Below are 26096 nucleotides of genomic sequence, written 5' to 3'. Positions count from 1 at the left end.
TCCTTGTGGTGGTTTGTACATCTATTTCCTTGACAGGCAACCAGTGTCGTGTCTCATCTAGCTTCATGCCTGATATCCATCGTGACAATTAAATTGTCTTAGGCAGTCCTGTCTTCGCCGATGCAACTGTGTGACTTGGAAAACGCTAGTTGAAAACATATCTATCAATCCATTTTTATTCTAAATGGAAACATAACAACACCTATAAGACCATAAAGGAAACTACTCACAAGGTTGCTGAAAACTCTTCGACCTATAAGACCAGTCAAAGTGAGCGGCAATCAACGGGTCTGGACCAATGTGGTGGATATTTGTATCTTTTCCACAAAATGACGTGAAATGGGGTTCAGTAGTGAACTAGTTATCCCTCTCATCTACGAACAACTTCATGTCAGGGATAATAAAATCACTTTCATCGGCAAGTTCATGTGCGCAAATCGAGTCCTCTCGCTCTATCGGGGAAGAAAGTGACAAATTGTCCTCTGGGACAGTTTGTCACTGTTACAATAATCGCATGCGACTCTGCTATGAGTTAATGAGATTTCAGTGTCGGTTACCATAATGTGAGGGATGATATAATGTCGCTTTTATATTGTTGATTTGTACACACATCCGTCACAGCCTCTGAAGGACAATACAGATTTGTTCGCCTTTCTCTCTTTCTGCTGTGCCTGAGTCAGTGATAACCACTGAGCTAATCCCATTCCCCATTATCTCAGTATCAAAAACCTAATGGAAAACAATGGCCGCGCATTTGTTGATAAGGGAGCATCTATTGATAGAACTGGCGCAAATGATTAAAACATGACTGGATAATTGTGGTCATCTGATAAACCGGTTAAGTGGTTATGGAACAAGTACCTGTGCTTTCGTGTGCGTCAAAACCACCCCGGAATTATTAGGATAAGGAAAATGATTAATTATGAGCACTTCTGTGGTCAGAAGAAAGAACCAAAAAGAGTGTTATCTCTTTGGCACCATTAGCAGTTGCCGAGTCGTTAGAAGCTGTATGCAGCTGAAATACGGTACAGACTTCCGGACGTATGGCGGCATACGGCGGGCTCTCCAAAAGCTTCCGTATACAAAGCGGTGTCCGTCAGGGATGTCCACTCTCTCCATTCCTGTTTAACTCTGTGATCGATGAAACCATGAGACGAACGCTGAAAGGTCTCCAAAACCCCGATGTTCAAATAGCCTATAACGAATGCTTTGTCAATCTGGACATCATTCACATGTTCGAAGAGGAGGAGAAGACGCAAGTAGTCTTGTATGAACTGACCAAAGTCATCCCGTCCTTTGGTATGCACTCTGCACCCACAAAGTGTGAAGTCATGCTCCTGGACATACAGACACTGAACACTCCACTTACAATCCGGGGGAAGCACTCGAAGTTGTAGAGCATTTTACGTATCTTAGAAGTTGTATTAGTTCCAACTGTAGTGTGACGGTTGAGGTCAGTACATTAATCTGCAAGGCTCGGGCCGCGATTACTAATTTGAGACACCTATGGCGTCAAAATGGTCCATCCCTGAAGCTCAAGGGAAGTGTGTATCAAGCTACAGTACGGGCTGTTTTGTTGTATGGCTGTGAGACCTGGCCTGTTCGGGCAGCGGAAGTGAGACGTCTTCAAGTGTTCGACAATCGTTATTTCAAAGCCATTGCTCGTGTGGGCTGGTGTCGGCGTATCCGTAACGAGGCAGTTAGAAACCGCATTTACGGTTATGCAACGGATACTTCCATTGAAGAATGTGTCCAACACCAGAAGTTGCGTTGGTTGGGACATGCGTAACGTATGCCTAGCCATCGTTTGCCGAAGAGATCGCCGTTTTACATGCCCAATTCAGATTGGAGGAAGCAGAGAGGCGGCCAACCCTTGAGCTGATATAGGGGTGTGAAAGAAATAACGAAACGTTTGGATACTGTCGATGCTACTCGCCTTCCAGGATGGGGACTGCGTGGTCCTCACTGTGCCTGGTTGGAGACACCACAAAATATGCTGTCAACCAATGTCAGTGACGTTCTTGTTGTCAGTTTCTATCCACACTGCCTGAGCGGAAGTCTGGAGGCGAAGACACATCGGAATGATTATAATAAGCCAGCACTAAGTCCCTTCCCCGTCCACCTTTACTCTTTTCTTCACAATAAGGCTCTCAATTGAATCTTGGTTGTACGGCAGCGGAGCATCGGTGCTGAACACGGATGTCATGCTGTCAATGACGACGATGACAGATACACGACTGTGCGGAGGTGCAATATGCCCTTGGTCTTGCACCCTTTCATCAGTCAGATATATTGCCACGACAAACGCTATACAAAGTACAAAGTTCAAAACAGGTTACAATCTCAGCGGCTCTTACTGACGGCGTGAAACTGGCGTACTTAGTGCCGATTGTAGAATAGGGTTAAAGCGTATGGGTGGATATAATCCGCTGTCAGTTAACGAACCCCTTTTACAGGTTATTTCAGCAGATAAGGCTGAACCAAAAGTAATTCTTAATGGTGTCTTTGAAAATCCAATATACTGAGCCTCTTACTGAATGAAAAGAAAGTCATAGACAAATCGTGAGACTTGGGAACACTAATACTCGGAAACTGCGCCTACCTGATGAGACTCAAAAAGGGCAAAACCGGTCGCGGGCCGTCGAAGATTTTTTAGCAACCTTGTGAGTAGTTTCCTTTATGAAAATATACTGCGATATCTCGAATATCGTGCCAACTGAATCATGAGGCGGCCTGTGTGCAGCACATTCAGCTGGAGGACATCATAAACGAGAGATTCAATTGAGTCTCCAGTGAAAACCAAATTGATTTGCAAATGAGTGTATTTTTCGAAAACAGTGCAATTTGGGTTCAAGTAGATCATAAGGTTGACGGAAACTTGGGGACTGCGCCTACCTGATGAGCCCCGGGAAGGACGAAACCGGTCGTGAGCTGTCAAAGAGTTTTCAGCAACCTTGTGAGCAGTTTCCTTTATGAAAACACTAGTACTCATTTGGTCATGTCTGACCTCTCAGGTCGGCGATATTTTTCACGGTGGACGCAAGCTTGTAAAAGTAGAATTTCGTCAGTCGTAATTATTGTACATATGGGCCCAAGTCTAACTGAGAACCTTCTCTGATATCTTGATAGCTATCAGGCAGTAACTTGCAGGACAAACCTAAAAACACTATTTGCTGCCTGAACAGAGGCCACAAACCCGCTGGATAATGGAATTCCTACAAGAAGGCACGTGGTTCATTCGACTGTCAGTGCCACTAGTGAAACTACCTGGAAGAAGAACAGTAGCTTGCTACCTTTCCCAACTTTTAGCGACTTTGCGTGATAGTGCTAACTGTTCACTGGTTTCGAGTGCCTAATCATACATTCAGTTGGCTGTTATAGAATTTAGGTGTCAGAAAATTCCGCCAGATTTTCACGTCACTAATCAGGCCATCAGTTGCAAACGTTTACGCTAACCACCACGGCAACAGACCAACACCACTATGGGTAAATCTGAGGGTTTCTTGTGCTATGCAATTGATGGATAAAACTGGCGCTGAACGCTTCGGTCAGGTTTGAAACAAAGATGCTCACCAATCACTAAAAGATGTGTCATGGCCGTTCGCTGTTACTGTGCCCGTAAATACGGGCTGGATACTTGTGCGGTGAGTTTTAGCCGGCCACTTCAGACAACTTGTACTCCTATCTTACGATCCGTTAATTATACCAGTGCCAGTCCATCACACGCTTCAGTCAATCATCTGATTACAGGTTACTGAGGGCTTTCTCATCGTACCTCTTGGATTCATCCTTTTTTTAAAAAAACAACATCTTGCAAGACGTTGCTTTGCCAAGCATGGTCTAAATGGCCTTGGACGAAAGAGTGGAATGCATTGCAGTACTGGCAAATCGCCACTTACGAAACATCGCAAACTAGAAGACAAGTATAAATTTCGAATTTCCTCTCCATAAAATGCTTTCATTTAAAAACCGACTACAACTCTTTGCTTAGCGAACTTCTGGCAGTTAAAAATCACAGTTTTAAACGACCTGGATCAGGTTTCACGCGTGTAAACTAACTATGGAGCACGTGACTGAAGGTAATCCGCATGCGTGACAATACGTTTACGGTTTTAGCGATGACTCCTCAAGGTTATTTGTTTCTCCCAAAAATATTTGCATATCCTGAAGGAATAGAACAAAACGCCTAAAATGTTGTAGACGCAATTGGATTTGGTGATTGTCAGTATCAGAAAGGTCAGCTTCCTGAAAGCAACAAGTGAATGCCCAAAATCCACCGAGACTCTCAGCTCCGCTAGATGTTGACCAGACAGACAAAACCCCCTCAACATGCAGCGCCTCACAGCCTTGTATCAAACCCAGGCAGCGAGATTCAGCGTTGATCAAGGTCAGACAGCGCCCCTGCAATGGGCAGCACGTCACAACCTCGTACCGAAGCCAGACTGTGTGCGTTGGCATGGGACTATGTTCAGACAGTGTCCTTCCAATAACTAGCTTGAGACTGTTGTACTTTTCGCACTGGCATGCACTCACGCTCTCGCACTCGCTTGTTCGGAATATAGCTGCTGTGTTCCCTTCTGTGAGATTTTTTATCCGGTACTAGGCGCTGGAGCGGGTCTGCAGCAGATACCTTAGATTGGCGAATCAGAATATAACAGCCAGCCACAGAATACAGCCTCATGCTCCCAGAGATAGTTATTGTCCGTAAAAAAAACCGGGATTTATGCAGGGTGGTCCAGCCACATTCAGGGTTGTCAAAAAGACATTTAGGTCACTCAGAAAGTTTCTGCACGGAAGGACCAAGTCCTCGAAGGAAACACCGATGTTCCCATCATTCACTTGTAACTACATTTGATCGGAACACTCCGACAGTTCGTTTTAATGCGAGTCAGGGATTACAGGATATCCAGTGACTAAAGTCCATGATGTGTTTGGTGTGCTCAGAAATTGTCATCAGATGGGTGCTGTCAAGCGATGCAACTAAAGCTTAACAAGAGGTTTAGAGATTACGTTTAGTAAACGATATTCACTGTCCCTCATACCTTTAGGGATTTTCTCGTATTTTGTGAGTTTTGCTTTGAAATTTCCAATAAGCTAAGTGCGAAGGGCCGTGGAATGGTTCCAAATGATGGCGCTCATAAAGGTTGAAAGGTTAGATAGTTATATTCATAGTAGTGTGGATAAGGTCATCCAGTTTATTTTCATGTGATGTGAACGACCTGTTTAAGTCGTTTCTAGGTAACTACACGACAAATGTTGTAATCTACACTGTTGGCATCGTGATCCACGAGCGGAATGAAAGAGTTGTGGTGCGAACAGCCGAACCGAATGCAAGGAAAGAGCAACCCTTATTGTTTCCAACTTGGAATGCGTGAACTCCGTCTGGAATGACAAGAGCTATTCGAGTACAAACTGACGGTCGAAATCAAGATTGGACGACTGTTCTATTATTGTGGGCGCAAATGACGGGTGACACTGTATAGTGGCTGTCACAATTGTCCGCACAGTAATCTAGTACACTTAGTGTGATTGGTTCGCTAACTTTCATTCATCGTTCAGCTGTAGCACCCTTCCAGGGCCTAACCGCCCTGCCACCCAAAGAAGGCGCGAGGATTGAGGTACTGTCAGGTTGCCCAAACCTAGACAAGGAAATTCGGGAGGCAGAGGTCGGAATTGAACCAGGACCTTCTGGTCAGTGAACTTGTGCTCTAACCACTGAGCCATCTCGCCTAAACCCCCAAACTAATGAAATACTTTCATTCGTTCTCCCGTGCTGTGTGCGTACTTCTGTCATCCTATTTATTGACTTAACGCTCAATCATAGGCAGGAGATTTTTAATAGATGCTTCTGTTTTTGAGCGAAGCCTCTCCCAGCATAGAATCAACGGTGGTTGAAGGCGAGTTGTTTCGCGGAACAAGCGTGTCTACAAACTGACGATTATCCTGAACTGTACTGAAAGTTGCAAATTCATTCTCATTTTAATTAAGCTGCTTATGAATTATGAAAGATATGGATATCACTTACCATCTAGCTAAGCTCTGGCCATCAGACTGGTGCGCAAATCAGACGCTTTTTATCCTACTACTTTTATGGGTGGTCATCATTGCTATAAAAACTCGTTACGACAGGTGACATTCAATAGACATTTGGGATGCATTGAAGCATACAACATATGACACACCTCCATGATCTGGGTAAGGTATGCTTCGAATTTCCGGAAAAAAAGCAGCTACTTTGCTATCCGCGCCGCTCGTATTATCGTTGTGAAACATATCCAAACAGTATAATAAAAAAGCGAATTATGGCTGTGAGGCCTGCAGGTGACGGCTTGATGAGCTATACTACTATTGCTAAGTATTAACTGTAATTATCATTCTTTCCGCTTAGTTGCGTCCAGCGAACATCTAACATCACACATTTTTATAACTAGAATAGCTTTCCTTAAGTGCGGAGAGGCTGGGATAAACTGCGCGATGGAATCTGTGAATAGCCGGCGGTAAAGAATACAGACTGTTGCCAGGACTTCAGGTCTAATTCAGTGAGCGAATGGTTTGAAAAGCATGAACCTATTGGTGGTGCTTGATGAATTTGGCTTTTGAGCATTTTGTCAACCTAGAATGTTAGGGAAAGTGACCAAGTATGTCTTCATTAGGCAGCTAAAAACTTCAAAGTGGTGCTGTGAGGGACGGGTCTATGCGAGTGAGGCTTCTACGCTTTTCATCATAACTTTTCCGAGGCATGAATGGGGAAATTGAAGACTCAAAGACCCGTTAAGCGGAATGTCACGTGATGTGAGTGTGCAATGGTGGAGGATCAAGTGTGCCACCATGTATTTAGCCTCACACTAACTCCACTTCTTATCACCTTTATTTCTAGGTTACGATGAGTAAGGGTTATCTGGAAAGCTACTGGATTGAAATCCGCTCTGGATATTGAATTACAATTGAACAGCTGTACAGTAATTCTTAACTTGTTAATTTTCCGCTAAGAAATATTAGGTCGTAATTTCATATTCTCTTCAAATCTTCTGTTATTCGGACAAATGTTGAACATAGTTTGTCGATGCCAGGAAAATAACTCCAAAATGACCATTCCCTTAACTGTAATTAGGGTTTTCATGAAAGAAACTACTCACAAAGTTGCTAAAAAACAGCCCACAACCGGTTTCGCCCTACTCGGGGCTCATCAGGTAGGCGCAGCTCCCGAGTTTCCATCAACCTCATGTTCTACTTGAACCCAAATTAGACTGTTTTTTATAAATACACTCACTTGCAAATCAATTTGGTTTCCTCGAGAGACTCAACCGAATCTATCGTTTGTGATATTCTACAACTGAATGTGCTGCACAAAAAGCATGAACCTATTGGTGGTGCTTGATGAATTTGGCTTTTGAGCATTTTGTCAACCTAGAATGTTAGGGAAAGTGACAAAGTATGTTTTCATTAGGAAGCTAAAAACTTCAAAGTGGTGCTGTGAGGGACGGGTCTATGCGAGTGAGGCTTCTACGCTTTTCATCATAACTTTTCCGAGGCATGAATGGGGAAATTGAAGACTCAAAGACCCGTTAAGCGGAATGTCACGTGATGTGAGTGTGCAATGGTGGAGGATCAAGTGTGCCACCATGTATTTAGCCTCACACTAACTCCACTTCTTATCACCTTTATTTCTAGGTTACGATGAGTAAGGGTTATCTGGAAAGCTACTGGATTGAAATCCGCTCTGGATATTGAATTACAATTGAACAGCTGTACAGTAATTCTTAACTTGTTAATTTTCCGCTAAGAAATATTAGGTCGTAATTTCATATTCTCTTCAAATCTTCTGTTATTCGGACAAATGTTGAACATAGTTTGTCGATGCCAGGAAAATAACTCCAAAATGACCATTCCCTTAACTGTAATTAGGGTTTTCATGAAAGAAACTACTCACAAAGTTGCTAAAAAACAGCCCACAACCGGTTTCGCCCTACTCGGGGCTCATCAGGTAGGCGCAGCTCCCGAGTTTCCATCAACCTCATGTTCTACTTGAACCCAAATTAGACTGTTTTTTATAAATACACTCACTTGCAAATCAATTTGGTTTCCTCGAGAGACTCCACCGAATCTATCGTTTGTGATATTCTACAACTGAATGTGCTGCACATTGGCCGCCTATCTGATGAGCCCCAAGAAGGGCAAAGCCGGTTGTGGGTTGTCGAAGAGTTTTCAGCAACCTTGTGAGTAGTTTCCTTCATGAAAATATACTGCGATATCTCGAAAATTGTGCCAGCTGAAACATGAGGCGGCCTGTGTGCAGCACATCCAGTTGTAGAACATCATAAACGAGAGATTCAGTTGAGTCTCTCGTGAAAGCCAAATTGATTTGCGAATGAGTGTATTTCTATAAGTAGATTTCTTCAAAAATTTTGTGCAATAGGTGCAACTTTCATAAAACATTTCCTTAAAAATGATAAACATTTGGCTTAAAATAGCATCTGAACATGATCGGTTCACCGCAGCTTTGTCCACACCGTTAGGAACCAGCAAAATATCCACTTTAAAGATCAACTGTTCAGTCTTACCTCTAGGTGATATCCCTGCCTTTGTTTCAGCAAAACGACCATTCAGTGTTTTGTAATTGGACGTACTTTCTGGTCACTGAGAGTATCCTACAAAGTTTCTGATTTGTTCAAATCAGCTCCTGTTTGGCAGAGTTCGAATACGCAAGAAAAGTAGGAGACCTCTGCTAGCGAAGCATCTGGTCGCTTCGAATGCAATTAGCTTGATAGCATTAAATTCACTCCGACTATTAGAGTGATTTAATTGCTGCCAGCAACTAGCCCCAGGGCCTTCCACCAAAACTCCAGCTAAACTGTGATCACGTTTATAAAATGGGAACACAGGTGAGATTTTCACAGGCTTGGCGCACGGTCACAGACTTATTTGAATTACCACATGGAACGGTTATTTCTTTGCTGGACAGATAACTTCTCAGTGAAGGTTCCTTGGGACCAATTCCAGAAATCTGGAAACCGCAGCACCCTCCCACCTAAAACCAATATACTTAGAGTTTATCAAAGACTAGTGCGAACTACCGTGAACATAATTCAAACAATGCAGTTTGTCGGCAGTTTTTGAGGAAAGCCGTGCTAGCTGGATTTAATATCCAACTATCACGCTAGCTATGATGCAAATCACGCCTGATATCAAGGGCTGACTGAATTGTTGTCAATTCTTTTGTCCATTCGCCTAACGTTTGCTTGTTTAACATGAAAAAATAAGTCAAGTTAAGGGATATACACTCGTTTGCAAACTAATTTGGTTTTCCGAGAAACCCACCTGGAACCCAGTTGAATCTTTCGGTTTTGCTGTTTCCAAATTGGTTTGCAAATGAGTGAATATTCGCTAATTTCGTGCAATTTGGTTTCAAGTAGACGGAAACTCGGGGACTGCGCCTACCTGATTAGCCGCAAGAAGAGCGAAATCTCTCGTGGGCTGTCGAAGAGTTTCCAGCAACCTTATGAGTAGTGCATTAAAAAGTTAAGTTAAGCTTTGGAAAGCATGTGACTAAAGGATGTATGTCAGGATGGTATAAATCAAACTTTTTGATACTGTCTGTAGAATTGAGCATTTATTCTGCCTCTGTGTGAATCCATACGTTCACTATTCTTTACCGCTTTGCAACATTTCAGGGTCTGGATGACTATCAGCTTTGGCTTCGACGAATGTTACATGAAGTTGCATCCAGTGAACAGGCACAATCGGTTGCCGAGGCAAATGCACAACTAAGAGAACATGGTGAACTCAAAGCTGAGCTGGAGGATAGACGAGAAGAGTTTGCCAAATTAATTCAATATGGGCGGTGCATCACATCGGGCGAGACTGACAAACACTATGTGGAACTCGACCAGCGTCTGGACAGGTTAGAGTCGACCTGGATGGAAGTTGTCCAAATGTGGCTACATCGCCAAAAGATGCTGGAGGATGATGTGCTCATTCAGGTGAGAAATACAGCCCTGAATATGTGGGGATATTTCATGGAGACTTTGTCTTTTCAGTGAGGACGATCAATACTGAAAAGCCAATAAGCGCTTTACACTTATCCTCTCTTTGTTAGGAACCGTCTGCAGTGCGCATCCAACGAAAACTCAGTTTCAGACCAAAGACCGAAAGGTCACCGGTTCAAAATCCTCTGAGTTTCGTGAGGTGCGCATTGATGATGATTTCTAATATGGCGGAAACAGCTGTAAAAAGTTTCTTGGCTCCACAGTATTCACTGCTCTGGATGGCTTGTTAGTATACATCACTTGGTATCTAGGGCAAAATGTAACGGAATACAGTAAGGGATGCATTGCTTCACGGTTGAGAGACACGGCCTCTCTGAAAAGATAATGTGAGACGCCTTCAGGTACTTTATCACTGCTGCCTCAGAAATGTTACTGGTATGAATGAATTTTTAAAGAGGTAACTTGAAAATCGCGTATTTGGTTGTGCTGCAGATAGTTCAGTCCTGGAAAACATCCAGCACCATCAACTACGGTGACTCAGTCATGTGCTATGCATGTCAAAACACCGTCAACCGAGGCAAAAGTTGTTCTCCTTGTCTCCTTCAGAATGGCGCAAGGTTTACCATTTATGACTTGGTAGAAAGGCGTGAAAGATATTACGAAGGGTTTAGATCTTGCTGGTGCCTCCTGTTTCCCAGCATGCGGTCCCCAATGGCTCTTTATGCTTGGTTGTGGTCACTGCAAGAAACGACGGCATATCTATGTCATTAACACTAACCTTGTCAGTTTCCTTCCAGATCGTCTGATTAAGCGCTTGGAGGTGTGATAGGCTTGTGATAGGCCGAAACTCACTCTTTTCAGTTTTTTCCACCTTAAGGCTTTAAGCATAACTAGATACACTTGTACGGTAGTGAAGTGTCAATTTCAACCCTGTGTTGCTGTCTCCGATGCTTAGGTTGATGTTGTAAGTGTAGGCCAATGATGATGAGGTTTCTTTCTGAGTAATTCGAATCCGGATCAATATATCCGGTGACCTTCACACATATTTCAACTCTGTTAAACATCATTTTATTGGTAAAATTTGTCCGTTTACTAATCCTTCGGAGAGATGAACTCACAACTGTAGCCAGAGAAGCTCCGCAGATCCGTCGGAGTATCTGAACGTGCTGATCGGAACTATGAAGTTTGTGGTCGTGAAATAATCTTTCATTATCAGGATCTTTTTCTTCACCCACATGACCCACATTGTTCTATCACAGAAACTTTTCAGCGAGATGCGACAACTCGAGACAATCTTTGGAACGCAATCAAATCGAATGGTTGATCGGGAATTACTGGTAGGTGGACTTTCCATCTCTCTGCGTTTGTGTTCAATGCCCATCATAAATTGACTCCTCTTGTTCCATAAAACATTTATTGTCCTATTCAATTGGATCTGACAGGTAGACTTAATCGAATTTGTTCACCCTGTTGGGATGTAGCGAAGATAATTGGTTAGCTGTTCAACATTGTTTGAAGAGGTTTGAAAAATTCGTGATATTTTGAAATTTTCGCTGGGATACCGATTTTTATTTTTTACTTTCAGATCACTAGATTACTTGAGCAAGATTGCTGTGTGTGGAAAAACTAGTAAATAGATGCAATGTACAATAGTACTGCACCAAAACTGTTAAAAGCCGTCATCAACGACCGTTTTCTATCCTAAAAAGGTGGATACAAAGAGGGAGTGGTCAAATTTAGCTTACCCTGGCGATTGTTTTCTCTAAACATTTGTTTTCCCACGCTCTAGAAATTTAGTCAGATAGCGCAATGTTGACATTGGTCAATTTATGAGGTTACAACAGCCAAATTTAATGTAGTTTCCGTACAATATGGAAGTCTTGCTTTGCACACTTAAGAAAAGTGATCAAGTAAACCGAAAATTCCAGTGTATTTTTTTTACTTCGAACCAAGCAGGCACAATTTCCTCTGTAACTTCCAAGTCACCGAGGTCTTCTACTTAAAGGAGCTCTTGGCAAATCGTTCATCATAAGTGTGGTTACAAATTTGGGAAGTAGAAATGAGAACAGTCAACGACATCGGTGATAACGTTCTCCGTAGACCAGCGCATACCAATAGATGTCGGGGTATGGTTCACGAAAACGTGGAATGAAAACCTCAGGGACGTCTGTCTGTCAAGCAACGTCGAGTATGGACCTACTCAAATCCAACAAAATACGGCTGTGAGGGGAACTTAAGTACTGTGCGGCTGTAGTCTGTTTTGAAATAAGAAAGATGTTTATTGATTTTTTCAGCTTGTAGGAGGAGTCAGCTGGCATCTGTCTAAATTGTTGTACTTATATAAACAAGATGCATAGTAAATAGTGGAAATATATCAGTATGGCTTAGTCGGACAGGTAAAATATGCTCCGACTTGGTAGTAAAGTCCCTCTATTTGCAGCAACATTCTCAGAAAGAAGAACTCCGCCGGATTTTGACCGAACAGATCAATATTGTTGAGAAACTGAAGGCATGTGAGGACAAAGTTGAGGACGTCTATCGATCCGGAACAAAACTGGTGTTCAAACGAGTCGGACCAATGGAAAAAATTCAGAATAGGATAATCAACCTAAAATCAAGGTGAGGTCAAAAGAAATAGTCATTTTTATGCATGAGGCATTTTTCATTTTGTCAAAATGCATGTGTTCAGGCTCAGTAACTAGTAAAACACCGAGGGAGCAACTAGTCTACATGTGTCTCTATGCCGGCCTCCCTTACAAGTACTTAGTAATACCTAATCTGTATTCTTCGAATACCACCTGGAACGTCCCTTGATCATCTGCAAATTTATTCAAAATTACTCTCTGTCTTGTAATTTATGCCACCCATAAGTTATCATGCATTATTCATTGTTCTTATCGACATTACTCAACTGTTAGATGCTTTAGCATACCGAAATAAAAAGGACAGTAAGTTATTCAATGGATGGAATAATCCTAAAATAAAAAGAATAAAGGGAATGTCAAAACCACGGTACAGTTCCATGATATCACCTCATCTTTCAAGGTTCTGTGTTCTGATTGTCTAAACATGTCGGTCCGTGTTAACTATGCTGAATATGCGGATGATAATTTGATAGACACTTTCACGCTGTTGCATCTGTTTTGTGGTGCCGAAAGACGGTATGTTTATGTAATTGTTGTGGTACCATACTTCAGTGGGGCTCAGTCAGGTAGATAGCGGACTACAGCAGCTGTATGAAAACCGGGTTTTGATGACTCCGAGGATGCCTTTCCTCGGTTGAATTCTCCAACCTAAAGTCTACTCGTGCCAGGGAACAGCAGCAGTAAGCCGTTAAAGTCCATTTAACTGCTAGTCACGGTTAATTATTGCATTATGTTGGAAATCCCAGGAGGGCTCAAAACAGCTATAAAAATAAAGACCAATCACGTCAAATTGCAACAGCTGCCTGAAAAGTAAAGATCAACGTCAGGGACGCAAAACGAGAGCTCCTTTTCACATGTCTGGGAGACATCCGAGGTGGTCAAACAATGCCGAAGTAGGGTAGGCCATTAAGCAAGCGAGGAAGATCGCCATACACAGAGGTGTCAGGCCCACTTTTGCACGCAGGGCTTGGGTCCGTCAGTGAAACGCACGTAGCTTACAAATGATTACAGGTTTCATCGCACACTATCCAAACATTTGTGTGCTTCCACTAGAACGTGTGCAAGCACTTGTCTAGCCGCCTGAATTTTCATCACAAGTTAGTGAGATGACAGACAATCCAAAGTGTACTTTCTGGATCAAAATTGGTCTATTCTAAACGAGTCTCATTCCTTTTCCTAATTCCCGTGTGTGTGATCCATCCAAATTGAAATTCGTCTGACTACCAGTGACTCTAGTAGTTGGTTGAGCTGAAAGTAAGAGGTTGGATAAGTGCAGTTTACTATTTTTGTGGTTGAAATTAGTTGTGAGTATAATCGGCCACAATGAAGGACAAAATGGCCAGGAGAGAAAGTGTCTCAAGGCAACGCAGCTGGTCAGGCCATCTCATCGTCCGCGTATGGCTCTTGCTTCACCTTGTGGAATTGTTGAACTTTCACACTTGTTTTCATACTCTGTAGCCAACTGTAGCCCAACTGATTGACGCGCGAAAACACAAGCGAGGATTTGTCAAGCAAATGCGTTGCCACATGTACGTAATGTGTAAATAAGAAGGAAACAAACCTCAAATGATGGGGACTTTTGTCTAATAATTGCACAAATTGGTGCAACACCAAGGAAAGCCTGGTAAGAACGGCAAATCCATGTGAATTAACAACAAACGCACAGCACATGGTGACGCAAAAGTGCACTGGAAAAGTTCGTCAAAATTGTATAAACACAATACACTACTCATTAGGTTGCTGGAAATTCTTCGTCAAAATTGGTTCGAAACGTTCAGTGTCAAAAGTTTATGAGGACAGTGGGTAAATACCGAATAAATGAGCTAGACGCATAAATCAGTGAGTTCATAAAAACCAAAGGCGTCATGGTTCATGACCATAGAGGAAGACTAAGTAGTCTCACACTAGTCTTCTGGAAACTGCTCGACGGTCAATCGCCGGATCTGCTGTTATTCTGGTTCATCGACTAGGTGTAATGTTTTATGTCCAGAAAATGTACTGCGATATCTAGAATATCGTATCGATTAACACTGAAGGCAGCCTTTTTGCAGCGCATTCAGTTGGAGAGTATCATAAACAATAGATTCGCTGAGATTTTGTAGAATCTCCCATGAACACCAACCTAATTTACAAATAACTGTTCTCCGAGGATTTAAATAAAAGAAGTTAAACAGAAGCCAAAATGCCTGCGCTACACAGATTCATTAGAGATAAACCGAAGTAGATTATAAGGGCGCAGAATCGGACGGCTGGGAAGTACAGAAAATGTCTTCAGAGAGAACAATGCCGAGGGGTCCCTTATCACAATGGCGTGACATTTTCCATATTCTAACATTTTCCCCCAAATCGAGTCAGTATTATAATAAATTTAGGGGTTCATTTCCAAAGGTATTCGTTGCTCTATCGGTGGTTCACCTACAAATTCTAGAAGTGGATTTACAGTGACGCATATGAGTGGTCCTTATTATTTTGTCAAGGGTGTAGAACGAAACTCTGTCAGACTAATTCGCAGATATCCTCAGCCTACTGAGGGGTGACTTATAAGAGCGGAACGTTTGAACATTTGTCTATCTTCGATTAGTGTGAGGAGACATCCCAGCAATTAGTACAAGTATAAAAAGTACTGTTTTGCTTTTCGAATAATACTGAAATTTGGTGGCAAACTAAAGACCGATGTCTTTATTGTATTGACCCGAAAGATTACCACGGAATTTCACACCGCCACAGTCGCTTCGATTACGTAAGCAGTTAACATCTTTGGTAGCGCGCATTTGGCTAAATATACTGATAATGTTGGTTTTCCTGGCAAATCCCTGTTAATTTTCACAATCGTTTCGTCGGAGAATAACTGACGGGGTTTAGGTCCAATCTCGGTTGAGAGATAAGATGTCTACTATTAGGGTTTTCTGCGTTGCTCCGAGTAAACGACATGCGAACTGTTTTTTTTCATGATCAGTAGATGGATGCCCATTAGATGGATACAGCGCAGGGACTTACCTAGTGCTCACCTCCAGGGTCGTCTTGCCAAAAGTTGGTCTGAAGCACTTTACAATTTCTCTCCAACTACTATTGGAATAAACAAAGTTGACCGCTGTTTTGAACCCTGTGCCATTTTAGCGTCAAATTTGAGCATTGCTCATCCCAGCAGTATACTTTGGCTTTAGATGTGCAGATTACTAGGGTGATGAAAAACTAACTGTTCCGGAAATTGAAATGACGTGAGCAGATTATCCTGACGGAATGGTTGCGGTTCTACGTAGCTTTACACAAAATCTGGGGTTTAAGTCTGTAAACGGAACAGGGTTTCCGCATCAACCGTACCCCGAAAATAGGAAATAACCAAAATTATCCTAATATTTTATCAAAACTGGGTAGATATTCTTTTGTTGGGTAACTGAAACCCGTACATGTGGGTTTGTGATGCCTCAGGACATGGAAAATTTTCAAATTAGCCAGGTGGATCTTCTTTCGTTTCACACCTGTCTGACGAACACCTGCAATAGTTTTTTCGTCAAGGCCGTACGAAGCATCCAACAGGTCTAACAAGCTCGTAGAGATAATGTATACTAGTTTATCTGGTTAATAGAGTATTTGTATACTGTGGTTGGTAAAGAATGAGATAGCTTCCTAACTTCCACAGTCTTATGATTATTTCAAAGTTGATTTGAATTTAGGGAAGGTCTAACTTAAGGTGGATGTCGACAATTACTTTAATTGCTTGGATTTCTTGGTCGTAGAGTAGAGTTGAACGTTAAAGTTAGAAAACTGAGTTATAATGCAAAGTTGTCTCGAAGAAATGTAGGAATTGCTTAACTGGATAAATACTTCCTAGTAAATTTCTTATATACCAAGACCGAATTGAGCTTCAGGCCACTAAACTTGAGCTGCCGATGTGCGTCTCAGGCTATCCAGTGTTTTAGAGAAATAAACTCATTTGCATATCAATTTGGTTTTCATAAGTGACTCAACCGTATCTCTCGTTTATGATACTCTACAACTAAATGTGCTGCACACAGGCCACTTTATGTTTCAGTTGGCACGATATTCGAGATATCGCAGTATATTTTCATAAAAGAAACTACTCACAAGGTTGCTGAAAACTCTTCGACAGCCCACGACCAGGTCGCCCTTCTTGAGGCTCATCAGGTAGACGCCTACCTGACGAGCCCCAAGAATGGCGAAATTGGTTTATTCTATCCAATGTTTTGTTTCTGCATATTTGGTTTACACTGAGCAATTAATTGCGATACTTCTACCTCCTACGATACAGCTGTGCGCAAACTCCATAGGTGTGACTAGGGACCACCCAACTGCGCACTGATGATGTCTCCTCTTATGGCGGCGAAACGTTTGCAAGTCAGTTTCCAGGCTCGGCAAACCAAGCAACAGCCTTCTGATCATTAACCAATAACCGTACATATGGAAATGTAGTACGATACAACTGAAATCACCTTGCACGACGCGTCGGCGATCACAGTTTACACTAATGTATGGTTTCCGGGTGCTTCTGCTTTCACGCGATCTAATAGGAATGACTATGTTCCGACGAAGAGGCTTAATCAGACGTATATTGCGTCATACACGCAAAACTATCCTTCTTATTTAAAGTTTCATGCGAACGTGTGTGCGTATCTGCTTATAACTATTTGTCCTGTCCGACCACCTGACTTCCCGGCTTAGATATAACATGAAAGTTTGAGCTCAAAAACACGCATGTTTCTCTTCCTTAAACCTAAGTGTGCGTTTCGTTAAATCCCGGATTATACACGCCTCGGGACCAAACTTTGGATTAGCGGCATTGATCGAAATAAAGAAAACCACTAGAATATAGCGCAACCAATTTTGATGTGGTACACCTTTAATTATAGAAGCCAGGCACAAGAGACTGGTTTTGGCTACTTTAAACCTGGTTATTTTACGACTTACCAGTTTGGTTCTTACGGGAGACTCACCTAGACTCAGTATGAATCTGTTGTCAGTTAAGTTCTCAGTCAACTGAATGTGCTGAACCAGGCTGCCTTATGCTTCAGTTGGTGCAATATCGCGATACCACAATACAGCGGTAGACTTAATACACTACTTAAATAGAGTTTACATGATCCAAAGTTGGATACTTGTACTTTATACAAAAGTGGAGTTCATAAAGTTGAAATCGAAGTAGTGTTGTTTGATGTGGTCAAATGAAGCTCTGCAAAGTAAACCCATTTTTCAAAGCCGATCATCAGTGTTCACATGTGCCACCTATGTTGAGAATCATCGTCGGTAACGTCGAACACAGATCACGTTGTTCACAGAGTCGATGGTATGCCCCAAAGGCTAATGAGAACATCTCCGATAAACTGCTTGTTTTGGGGTTCATTTTCACTCATCACACTTCATCGGAGACACGGTTCTGTCTATTTTTTAGATATGAGGCTCTCTGTCGTGAAGCTGAAGTTCAGCAACGGTCGATTGAGGGTATGCTTTTGGTGCAGAATGCAATGCAACAACTGGAATCGGTGAGTAGTGTGCAACAGTCGATCAAACGCTAGTCCAGTACTTGATAAGTACACAGATGAAACCGTCACTGTTTCATTACCCCATGTAATGTCGAGTTTTGCTGCCATATTACTGAGTACAATTTGAATCGATATTGATCGTGTCAACCACATGCCAGTTACAGTCATTGAATCAGACAACATGAAAATAGTTCTGGTGGCTAGAGATTCAGTGAACTGCAGTAGACATTACTCGGATAATCCTCAATTTCACCCCCTCCATTCATTGTAGCGGGCTGTTCAAGATATACATTCATCTTGCTTATTAGTTAACCTTGTTAACTTCCTTATCCTTATAAACAATAAACTGGTTTTGCAGGCATCATTGAGCTGAAATTTTAGCCCTACATTCCAAATTCTGGGCTCGAAAAGTCGCAGAGAACGCTTCATCTTCCAATACTGCTACCTGTTTGGACGCATGACCGCTTAGTTGCTGGGCTAATCGATGTGAGGTCATTATCAGACTAAACATGTTTTTACATGGCAACCTGTAAAACTTGATTCAGTTTTACGATCTAACACCAACCGTAACCAGTAATAATCCATCTCCAGGTTTTCTGTTCCTCACAATACATTTATTGTTGTGTTGTTGGTTCTTCTCATTGTTAGCGAACGGTGACCAGGTTCAAAAACAATCCTGTTATCTGCGCCATTTGGTATAATAAATACACAATCGAGTAATTTGCACCGATTTTTCTGCAGAATCCCACACTCATCACGTCGTCAACAAAAAGCCTCATAGCTGAAATGTAATTAAGAGTCCGATAAGAACCAGTCAGTACGTTGCCACCCGACAGTGCCTAGTGTCCACCCTCCTAGCAAATAACCAGACAAAACTGGTAGAGTGACGTGGGGTAAATGAGCCTTGAATATTTGGCAGTCATGTCATTATCAGGCTGCGAACACACGTACGCAGACAAGATTAATCTCCGATTCGAAACGTTGACTCGGCAGCCTGAGGAGTGACGAGACAAATAAAGGAAGTGTTTGCTTTGCATAGCATGTAGTTTGTTTCGAGAATATTGGGAATTCGGCTGAAGACGGTGAGTTTTATAAACCCCAACCGCAAGAATCCGTGAGTTGCGAATTAAGAACGATTGCATGTATGATGACGAAAATTCCAAGATGTACGTTCGTTTACGTTTGAAATGGTAAAAAGATCAGCGACGTCTTGTGTGACTGTACCGTTTAAGTTGTTATGATTGAGTCTCCGTTCCGAAAAGTTTTTTCATGAAACAAAGTGGTAATAACTAATTGTAACCAGTTGGCTTCCGTTCACCTATGCTTACATACCCGACTGTAGTCTGAACCGCTAATCACCATCTCATAGATGTGGAAAAGACATCTATCTAAACGGGGTTTAGCACTTCAATATATTTTTTTGATTTGTATCAAAGCAGATAGAAATGAGAAGAAATTTGGAAGAATCCAGAGTTTTCCGCATCAACGTCCTTTTTGATTTTATAATCACCATCAGCACTGTGTAAATAAGGAGGACAGCTCAAAGTGTTGGCTCTTTGGCGTAATACACTACTCCTAATTTTGCTGAAATCTCTTTGACAGGTCATGACTGGTTTTACTCTTCTTGGGGCTTTTTAGATAGGCGCAGTTTTCGAGTTTCCGCCAGCCTTATGTTCCACTTGAACCGAAATAGCAGGAAATTAGCGAAATGCACATGTTTTCATGCCAATTTGGTTATGGCGAGAGATTCACCTGCAACCACTCATCTGTGTCGAGCTCAACAATCAACCTTACCTACAAAGTTCTTTTAGGGACTTTCTACGTGAGATATTGCTCTACCGCCATGTAATACCATCGGGGGTTTCATACGAACTACCACATTCCTCAATAGCTGTGATTGCTTCCACAAGCCTACAACTATCCAAATCCACTCTTGCAATGCAGGTACAAGATTGGCTCGAAGAGAAAAAAGATGCAATCGAAGAAATGGATCGGGAGCGTACTCAGTCAAGGCAGATTGGTCCGGAAACGAAAGATGCTCACCGTGCCCGAGTAGGCAAAAAATACCTACAACTACGCTTGCTTGAATCCGAACTGAGTGAAAGAACCGCTGATATTGAGCAAACATTACAAGTAAGTTGGTTCCGCTTCCTGACCGTATTCACTACTCACAAATACGTATGCATACTCTACATTTTGACTCGAGTGAGAAACAAGTTTTTCTTTTGCATGGTTATTCCCTCCTAAATAAAAAAACAACCGTTTTGTCCAGAAACTCACCCTCCTCCGTTTGTTGAACTAATTGACAGGCAATCAAAGAAACAGAATTTGACGTGTAAAACACAGCGCAGTAAATGTCGGTGTAGATGAAAAACACACTCCCTTTCATACGCAATTTGATCGAATAGATCTCTTTATTACGTAAAAATTTCCCAACCCCCTGTTTCCCGGGAAATGATTGTTACTCATGGCTGAATGTTCCCAAGGACGGCATGATGGATTTACAAATGACAGCCATTTGCCAACCATTAGTCTGCTGCGGAACAAGCTCTTCTCCCATAGCAGACACACATGACCGATTGTTTACGAAACGTGAGTAGGCATCTTACCTGATTCTTCGAGCGTTTTAGGTTTCAGGCGTTATGGGAATTAATGGAAGCTCTGGCAAATGTTTTATAATGTGAGTAAACGAAAACTTACATAATCCACTTTACAGGATGAATGGCCTGTTTATGGCAGAATTTCTATGCTACAAGGATTACTGTACAACAAGAAGTGGGTAGATCGTTAGGTTTACAAAACTCTCAGTGGAATGAGGTCTCTAATTAAATTCCGTCTTAGCTAGTAGGATGAGGTCATCCTATCAGAGCAATGGTGCTTCTGCAGCCTGATTGCACTTCAATAAGTGGTTAACGTGAGCATCACATTAGTCAAGCTACTTCATATTTCGGTTCACAGCAACTTGAAGACGTCAAAATGCTTTATCAAAAATAATGACAGACATACGGAAGAACATCCTTCCGGGGAGCACAGTTACCCGCTTGCAGAAGGTCCCCGTTTCCGGGATGATATCTAGTTGAAGCTTAAGAGCATGGATTGATGATGCGCCCAGTTGTGTTTTGAAGGACCTCCGGGAGCTTCAGCTGATGTTGCATGGATTCAAATAGAACTAAGCCGGCTCCTTATCAGCCTTTTGAGAGAAACTAGTCTGCGTTGGCAAGGGGAGAAATAAAGTGGATACTAAAATTCAAAAATGGAGTGCAACCTGGTTTTACGTCACGTATAACATAACTGATGTCAGCTACGGAGGACAAACGTTTTCCTCAAGGTTTTCTGATCTTTTCGCTTGCAATCCGTCCCTTGGGATCGAGTGGCAGAGAAAGGGAGATCTCTGTAAAGAAAACGTGTTTCCTTCGCACTGTCTCCAAATAGAATGAACTGTCCTTCCTTCCTAGGTTTTAAGGCAAAATGACTGCCATAGACCCGTTTTTATGTCATTGGGCGCCTTCTGTGCTTCTCGATATTTTCAGCCCCTGTGATGTGCAAATCCTCAATCAAGTCACTCCGATTTGTGTGACCGCTACCACTTTTAACATACTGATGATTTGTACTCCACTATTACCAAACTAGCGGACAGACGCCTACCAAAATACGTTGTATCCGGGCATTGTATAGTGTTGAAAAGTATAGAGCAGTTGACTGCCGCTATATCACGCCTCCATATGTTATATTTTGATAGGTAACACTTAGTTGATAGCTCCAAAAATGAGTGCATTCTGAAACGGCTTCGAATGACTGGTCGCAAATAAACCGCGCTGAATCAGCAATATAAAATGTAGAAAGCAGCTGGAAGTGTTCGGAAACTATAGCTATCTCTTGCTTTACGTCCCTGTCTCTCATTTCTCAAAAACGTTTCTGGAAAACACGATTTTCTAATTGTTTGAGAATTATCCGTTCGGTCTGATGGGAACTCCAATGGACCGCTTTTTCCTGAGAAACCACTACATTCGTAACACACTATTGGGCTGTTTTTGTGTACGTAAATGAATAATCTCACCCAGGCCGGAAATTTCCATTGACAATTCTTACGGGAGCACACTAGCTGGGTTCATCTGCACGCATCTATCTTTACTTCGAAGCTGTTCGTGCGTAAGAGCCTGATGGTTATGTTACTTTCATGTTTTGATTGATTTTAACAGAAGCACGGATTTTCGTAACTCACAGACGCGTTGATCGTGTATACCACCGGCAATCTGCCAAAAAAAAGAGTACCGACTAGCTAAGGCAGTCGAATGTGGAAATACCATGTGTTTGAAAACAGAACTGCTTGCATGGAATTGATGCCTAACCTGAATGACTGACGTTGGGCAATGTCCGATTTCAAGCCTGTTAACAACACTATTACGAATAAAACACATTGGTCTCATTTCGACATAACCAAATTTCTTTCCGTACACGTCTTTGGTGAAAGCGTTGTTCTCCTTGGATCGAATGTGGAAAGACCATGTGTTTGAAAACAGAACTGCTTGCATGGAATTGATGCCTAACCTGAATGACTGACGTTGGGCAATGTCCGATTTCAAGCCTGTTAACAACACTATTACGAATAAAACACATTGGTCTCATTTCGACATAACCAAATTTCTTTCCGTACACGTCTTTGGTGAAAGCGTTGTTCTCCTTGGACTACAAGTGAGTTGGAACATTTAGAAATTCAGCGTATGGTAGGCTCTCCAAGAAACCCACACCAGCCTTCATGAAATGCTACAGTTAAAAACTTCCCCTTCCTGATTTCCTCTTTTTGAGGATTACTGAGTATTCGTACAGACATCAAGAAGAAAATTCCTACTGTAAAGTGTTCAGAAATAAGTCGGGACTGGAAATCCAGAACAACCATCGGTTAGAGGAGTGTAGCTAGTCGGTGGGTCGTTTTCTACATGCCGCCAATTAACTGTGGCAAACAGTAGTCATTTTTGTAATATTCGAATACAGTTATGGCTTAGTAGACATAAGAAACTGACGCAAAATTATCCGCGACAGTGTAAAGTTTCACGGCCGCAGTAACGTCTTGACTGGTTTAAATGTCATGAGTGCATTTCCACGATACGTTTGTCGCTGGCTTCAAATATCACTGGTGAGTCCACCACCTAACAACTGCTACATTTTAGAAAAGAAACTTTTCGAGGCATTCTTTGTCAATTTGAGGGCGTTCCTGAAATTAAATCTGTTTCGTCGGGTTGTTGACCTACTCAGATATGGAAATTACTCAATAAACAGCATACAAAATGTATTGTACTGCGGCAACTAGAATAACTTGTCCAAGCTTACTATATGAGGCGTGGTTGCTACTACTAATGAAAAGGAAGAAGCCCTCCACTGCGGGGTCGTTTACCAGAAAACATCAAATGAACAGTTACAGACCACTGAACATGAGAGCAAAACTCTCATATGCACCTAATTCTAAAAACTCAATATAGTTCTTGAACGCGTCTTCTTGAACTTCCCTGGATATTTATTGACTACCAAGCAAATGTAAATGAATGCTATGAAGCAATTTCACGAATTCCGTAATAAATCCCACCTTTTTTTAGATCAAGATGGACTTACGAGTAACCACATGCTACTCGCATACCTCATCAGTAGTATCCACCGCCGTAAAAGTAACGTTGTTTGTGGTGATGACGTTGATAACGTTGATGACCATGATGATGGTGATTTGAATTTCGCCTTTATTGTAGCTTGTCAGCAATTAATGTCCCCGACTTCGTCCAAATTTAGATCTAAGACATCTGAGGCAAACATGTCTCTACCAATCCGTCAACGCACGCTGAGTACACTGTGTTCGGTTGAACGAAGTTGTTCATATGAAGAGATGTGAATTTCTTCGAAGCTGGGATCCCTTGGTCTGTCAAAAGTGATTTCTTTTCCAAATCTGTGTGGAAAGGAGTTACAGCGTCTGTGCTTACAACTAATATTGGAATTTCGTTGCGTCATATACTGTCCTCTGTTCCGTACTCCTTTCCTAAAAACAAATTGGCTAGAACCACGTCAAAAACGTTGACGAAACCATCAAACTTGTTCAGAAGGATCAGGATTTGAGTACATCGCTAATCAACAATGAGCATGGTCAACCCCTTCCCCCTTCAGCTATTGGTTACAACACGACACCAAAAGCTGCTCATATCGTTAGATATTATACCAATTAGGCTCACCAGTTTATCTATGTCTACGCATTCACAGTTCGGTTCAAAGCAGTTACACCTACCTGAAACTCCGCTACTGACGGCAGTGAAGCATCGGTGTTGAAAACTGATATCATGCTGTCGATGATGATGGTGATGATGATGATGCTACTGACATTTATAAGAAGCTATTCGGTGTTTTTCTTGGGTACCTGCTATTTCTCGATACTTCTGGCAAATAATCGCACCCCTAGGGCAGCTACTTTATTGTACATGATTTTCTAGTCGCTAACATGGCAAACGAAAGCAAGAACATGGAGTTTCTCCCACCTTTATACACAACCACACAACTAGATTAGACGGGAGGTTTGATTCCGTCAAAAATTTGGTCGTCATTGAAGTATGACTGTCCCAGTTGGAAGTTGAAATCGATTTTCCAGGTTGAGCATTTAAATTATGGGGACAGAGAGTCACACAACACAGGATATAATGGAACAAATGAACAACTCCAAGCGACTGGAAACAGAATAGTCAGTTATACAATCTTCTGCTTTACTGCTCAACCGTAAATGAAAAATTTACTGATCCAACTCTGTTGACATTTCGACGGTAGCAGTTTACCCCAAAGTCATATGTTTCCTTGTCGCAAGAACGATTTTGTTTTTTTTCGTACCAGATCACATAAGCTCATTGGTCGATTCTGAGTGTTAGTTGTGTTTGAAAACACGATAAGCAATATTTGTTCTGACAGTATGCCAGATCAGTCTAATTAAATTGAACAAATGAATCGAGGGATTTAATAAATAAGTTCTAATATGGGTACATTGTTGAGAAGTCCTTCATTTTTCATATTCTTAATAGGCACATAGGCGCGAAATGAAAGCTGGACGGTTTCTATGGAATTTTGGAAGCGAGTCAAATTTCTGTTGCTTAGTGACGTTTTATTGTCTCTCTGAGTCCTAGAGAACGTCAGAGGATGTGCAAAATCGCTGATTAGAGTCTGTTGTGTTAATCCATGTATGTATTTTAGGGAAGCAATACAGGTCTAATTTGACTATTAATCTGAGATATCAGTCTTTACTTTTTCCTGGTCTCGTAAATTTTGAAGGCAACATGGGCTAAATGTTTCAATATGGTCACCAAGTTAGACTTCCATACAGTACTCAGGACGGTCTGGTTCGTTATTGCAAAAGTGATTGATATCCTGGTGAAAGGAAGAATGCTATTGCTGCAGAGCTATTTATTAGAAAATGCCAACTGAACAGTTACAGACTATTGGACAGGGAGACAAAACTCTCATGCAAATTTTTAAAAAAAACTGAATATCCATCCTCTCTTTGAACGCGTCTTCCTTAACTTTCCTGGATATTAATTTACTGTTTCTCAAGTTAAAGCAAATGCTACAAAGCGACTCCACAAATTCCGCAATAAATCTCACTTTTTAAGGGACGCAAAGCGGATTTACGATAAAACATACTACTCGCAGTAGTATCACTACTAGCGTTGATCAGATGTTGTACTGGCCATCACACTTGGTGTTCTCTGTCAGTCTTTTGCCATGCAGATATTGTGCTGCAAGAACCTATGCAACACGCTGTGTCGGCCTGACACGTAATGTTGTATTTTGAACCCCTATCCAAGCACTATTCAAGCACTACTGAATAACTACTGAATAGCCACTGAATAGTTCTCAGGGGCGGAACGCCTGCTGTGCAGAAGTTGATGAAATCTGGGCTTAATAGGACTCGTCAGCGAATCTTATTCGAACATGGCTGATAACGGTGA

At 41.9% G+C, this 26096-nt stretch overlaps 1 protein-coding gene across 1 annotated transcript; it reads left to right on the top strand.

Annotated features, from left to right (window-relative positions):
- Positions 1 to 1043: 1043 nt before the first annotated feature.
- On the top strand, positions 1044 to 17035 carry T265_12961 (hypothetical protein; the record flags this gene model as incomplete). The annotated part of the gene is given in 15 exon segments (XM_009166510.1): positions 1044 to 1321; positions 1330 to 1785; positions 1888 to 2026; positions 4253 to 4387; positions 7126 to 7190; positions 7906 to 7984; positions 8041 to 8216; positions 9262 to 9361; positions 9672 to 9980; positions 10479 to 10622; positions 10627 to 10806; positions 11246 to 11323; positions 12427 to 12605; positions 16648 to 16777; positions 16931 to 17035. Coding segments are annotated over 15 exon segments (2553 nt in total).
- Between the last annotated feature and the right edge of the window lie 9061 nt (positions 17036 to 26096).

Source organism: Opisthorchis viverrini, assembly GCF_000715545.1.
Source record: "Opisthorchis viverrini unplaced genomic scaffold opera_v5_26, whole genome shotgun sequence".
NCBI classification, from domain to species: Eukaryota; Metazoa; Platyhelminthes; class Trematoda; order Opisthorchiida; family Opisthorchiidae; genus Opisthorchis; species Opisthorchis viverrini.
The sequence above is the reverse complement of the archived record's forward strand: the minus strand, read 5'-3'. Positions and strand labels throughout refer to the sequence as shown.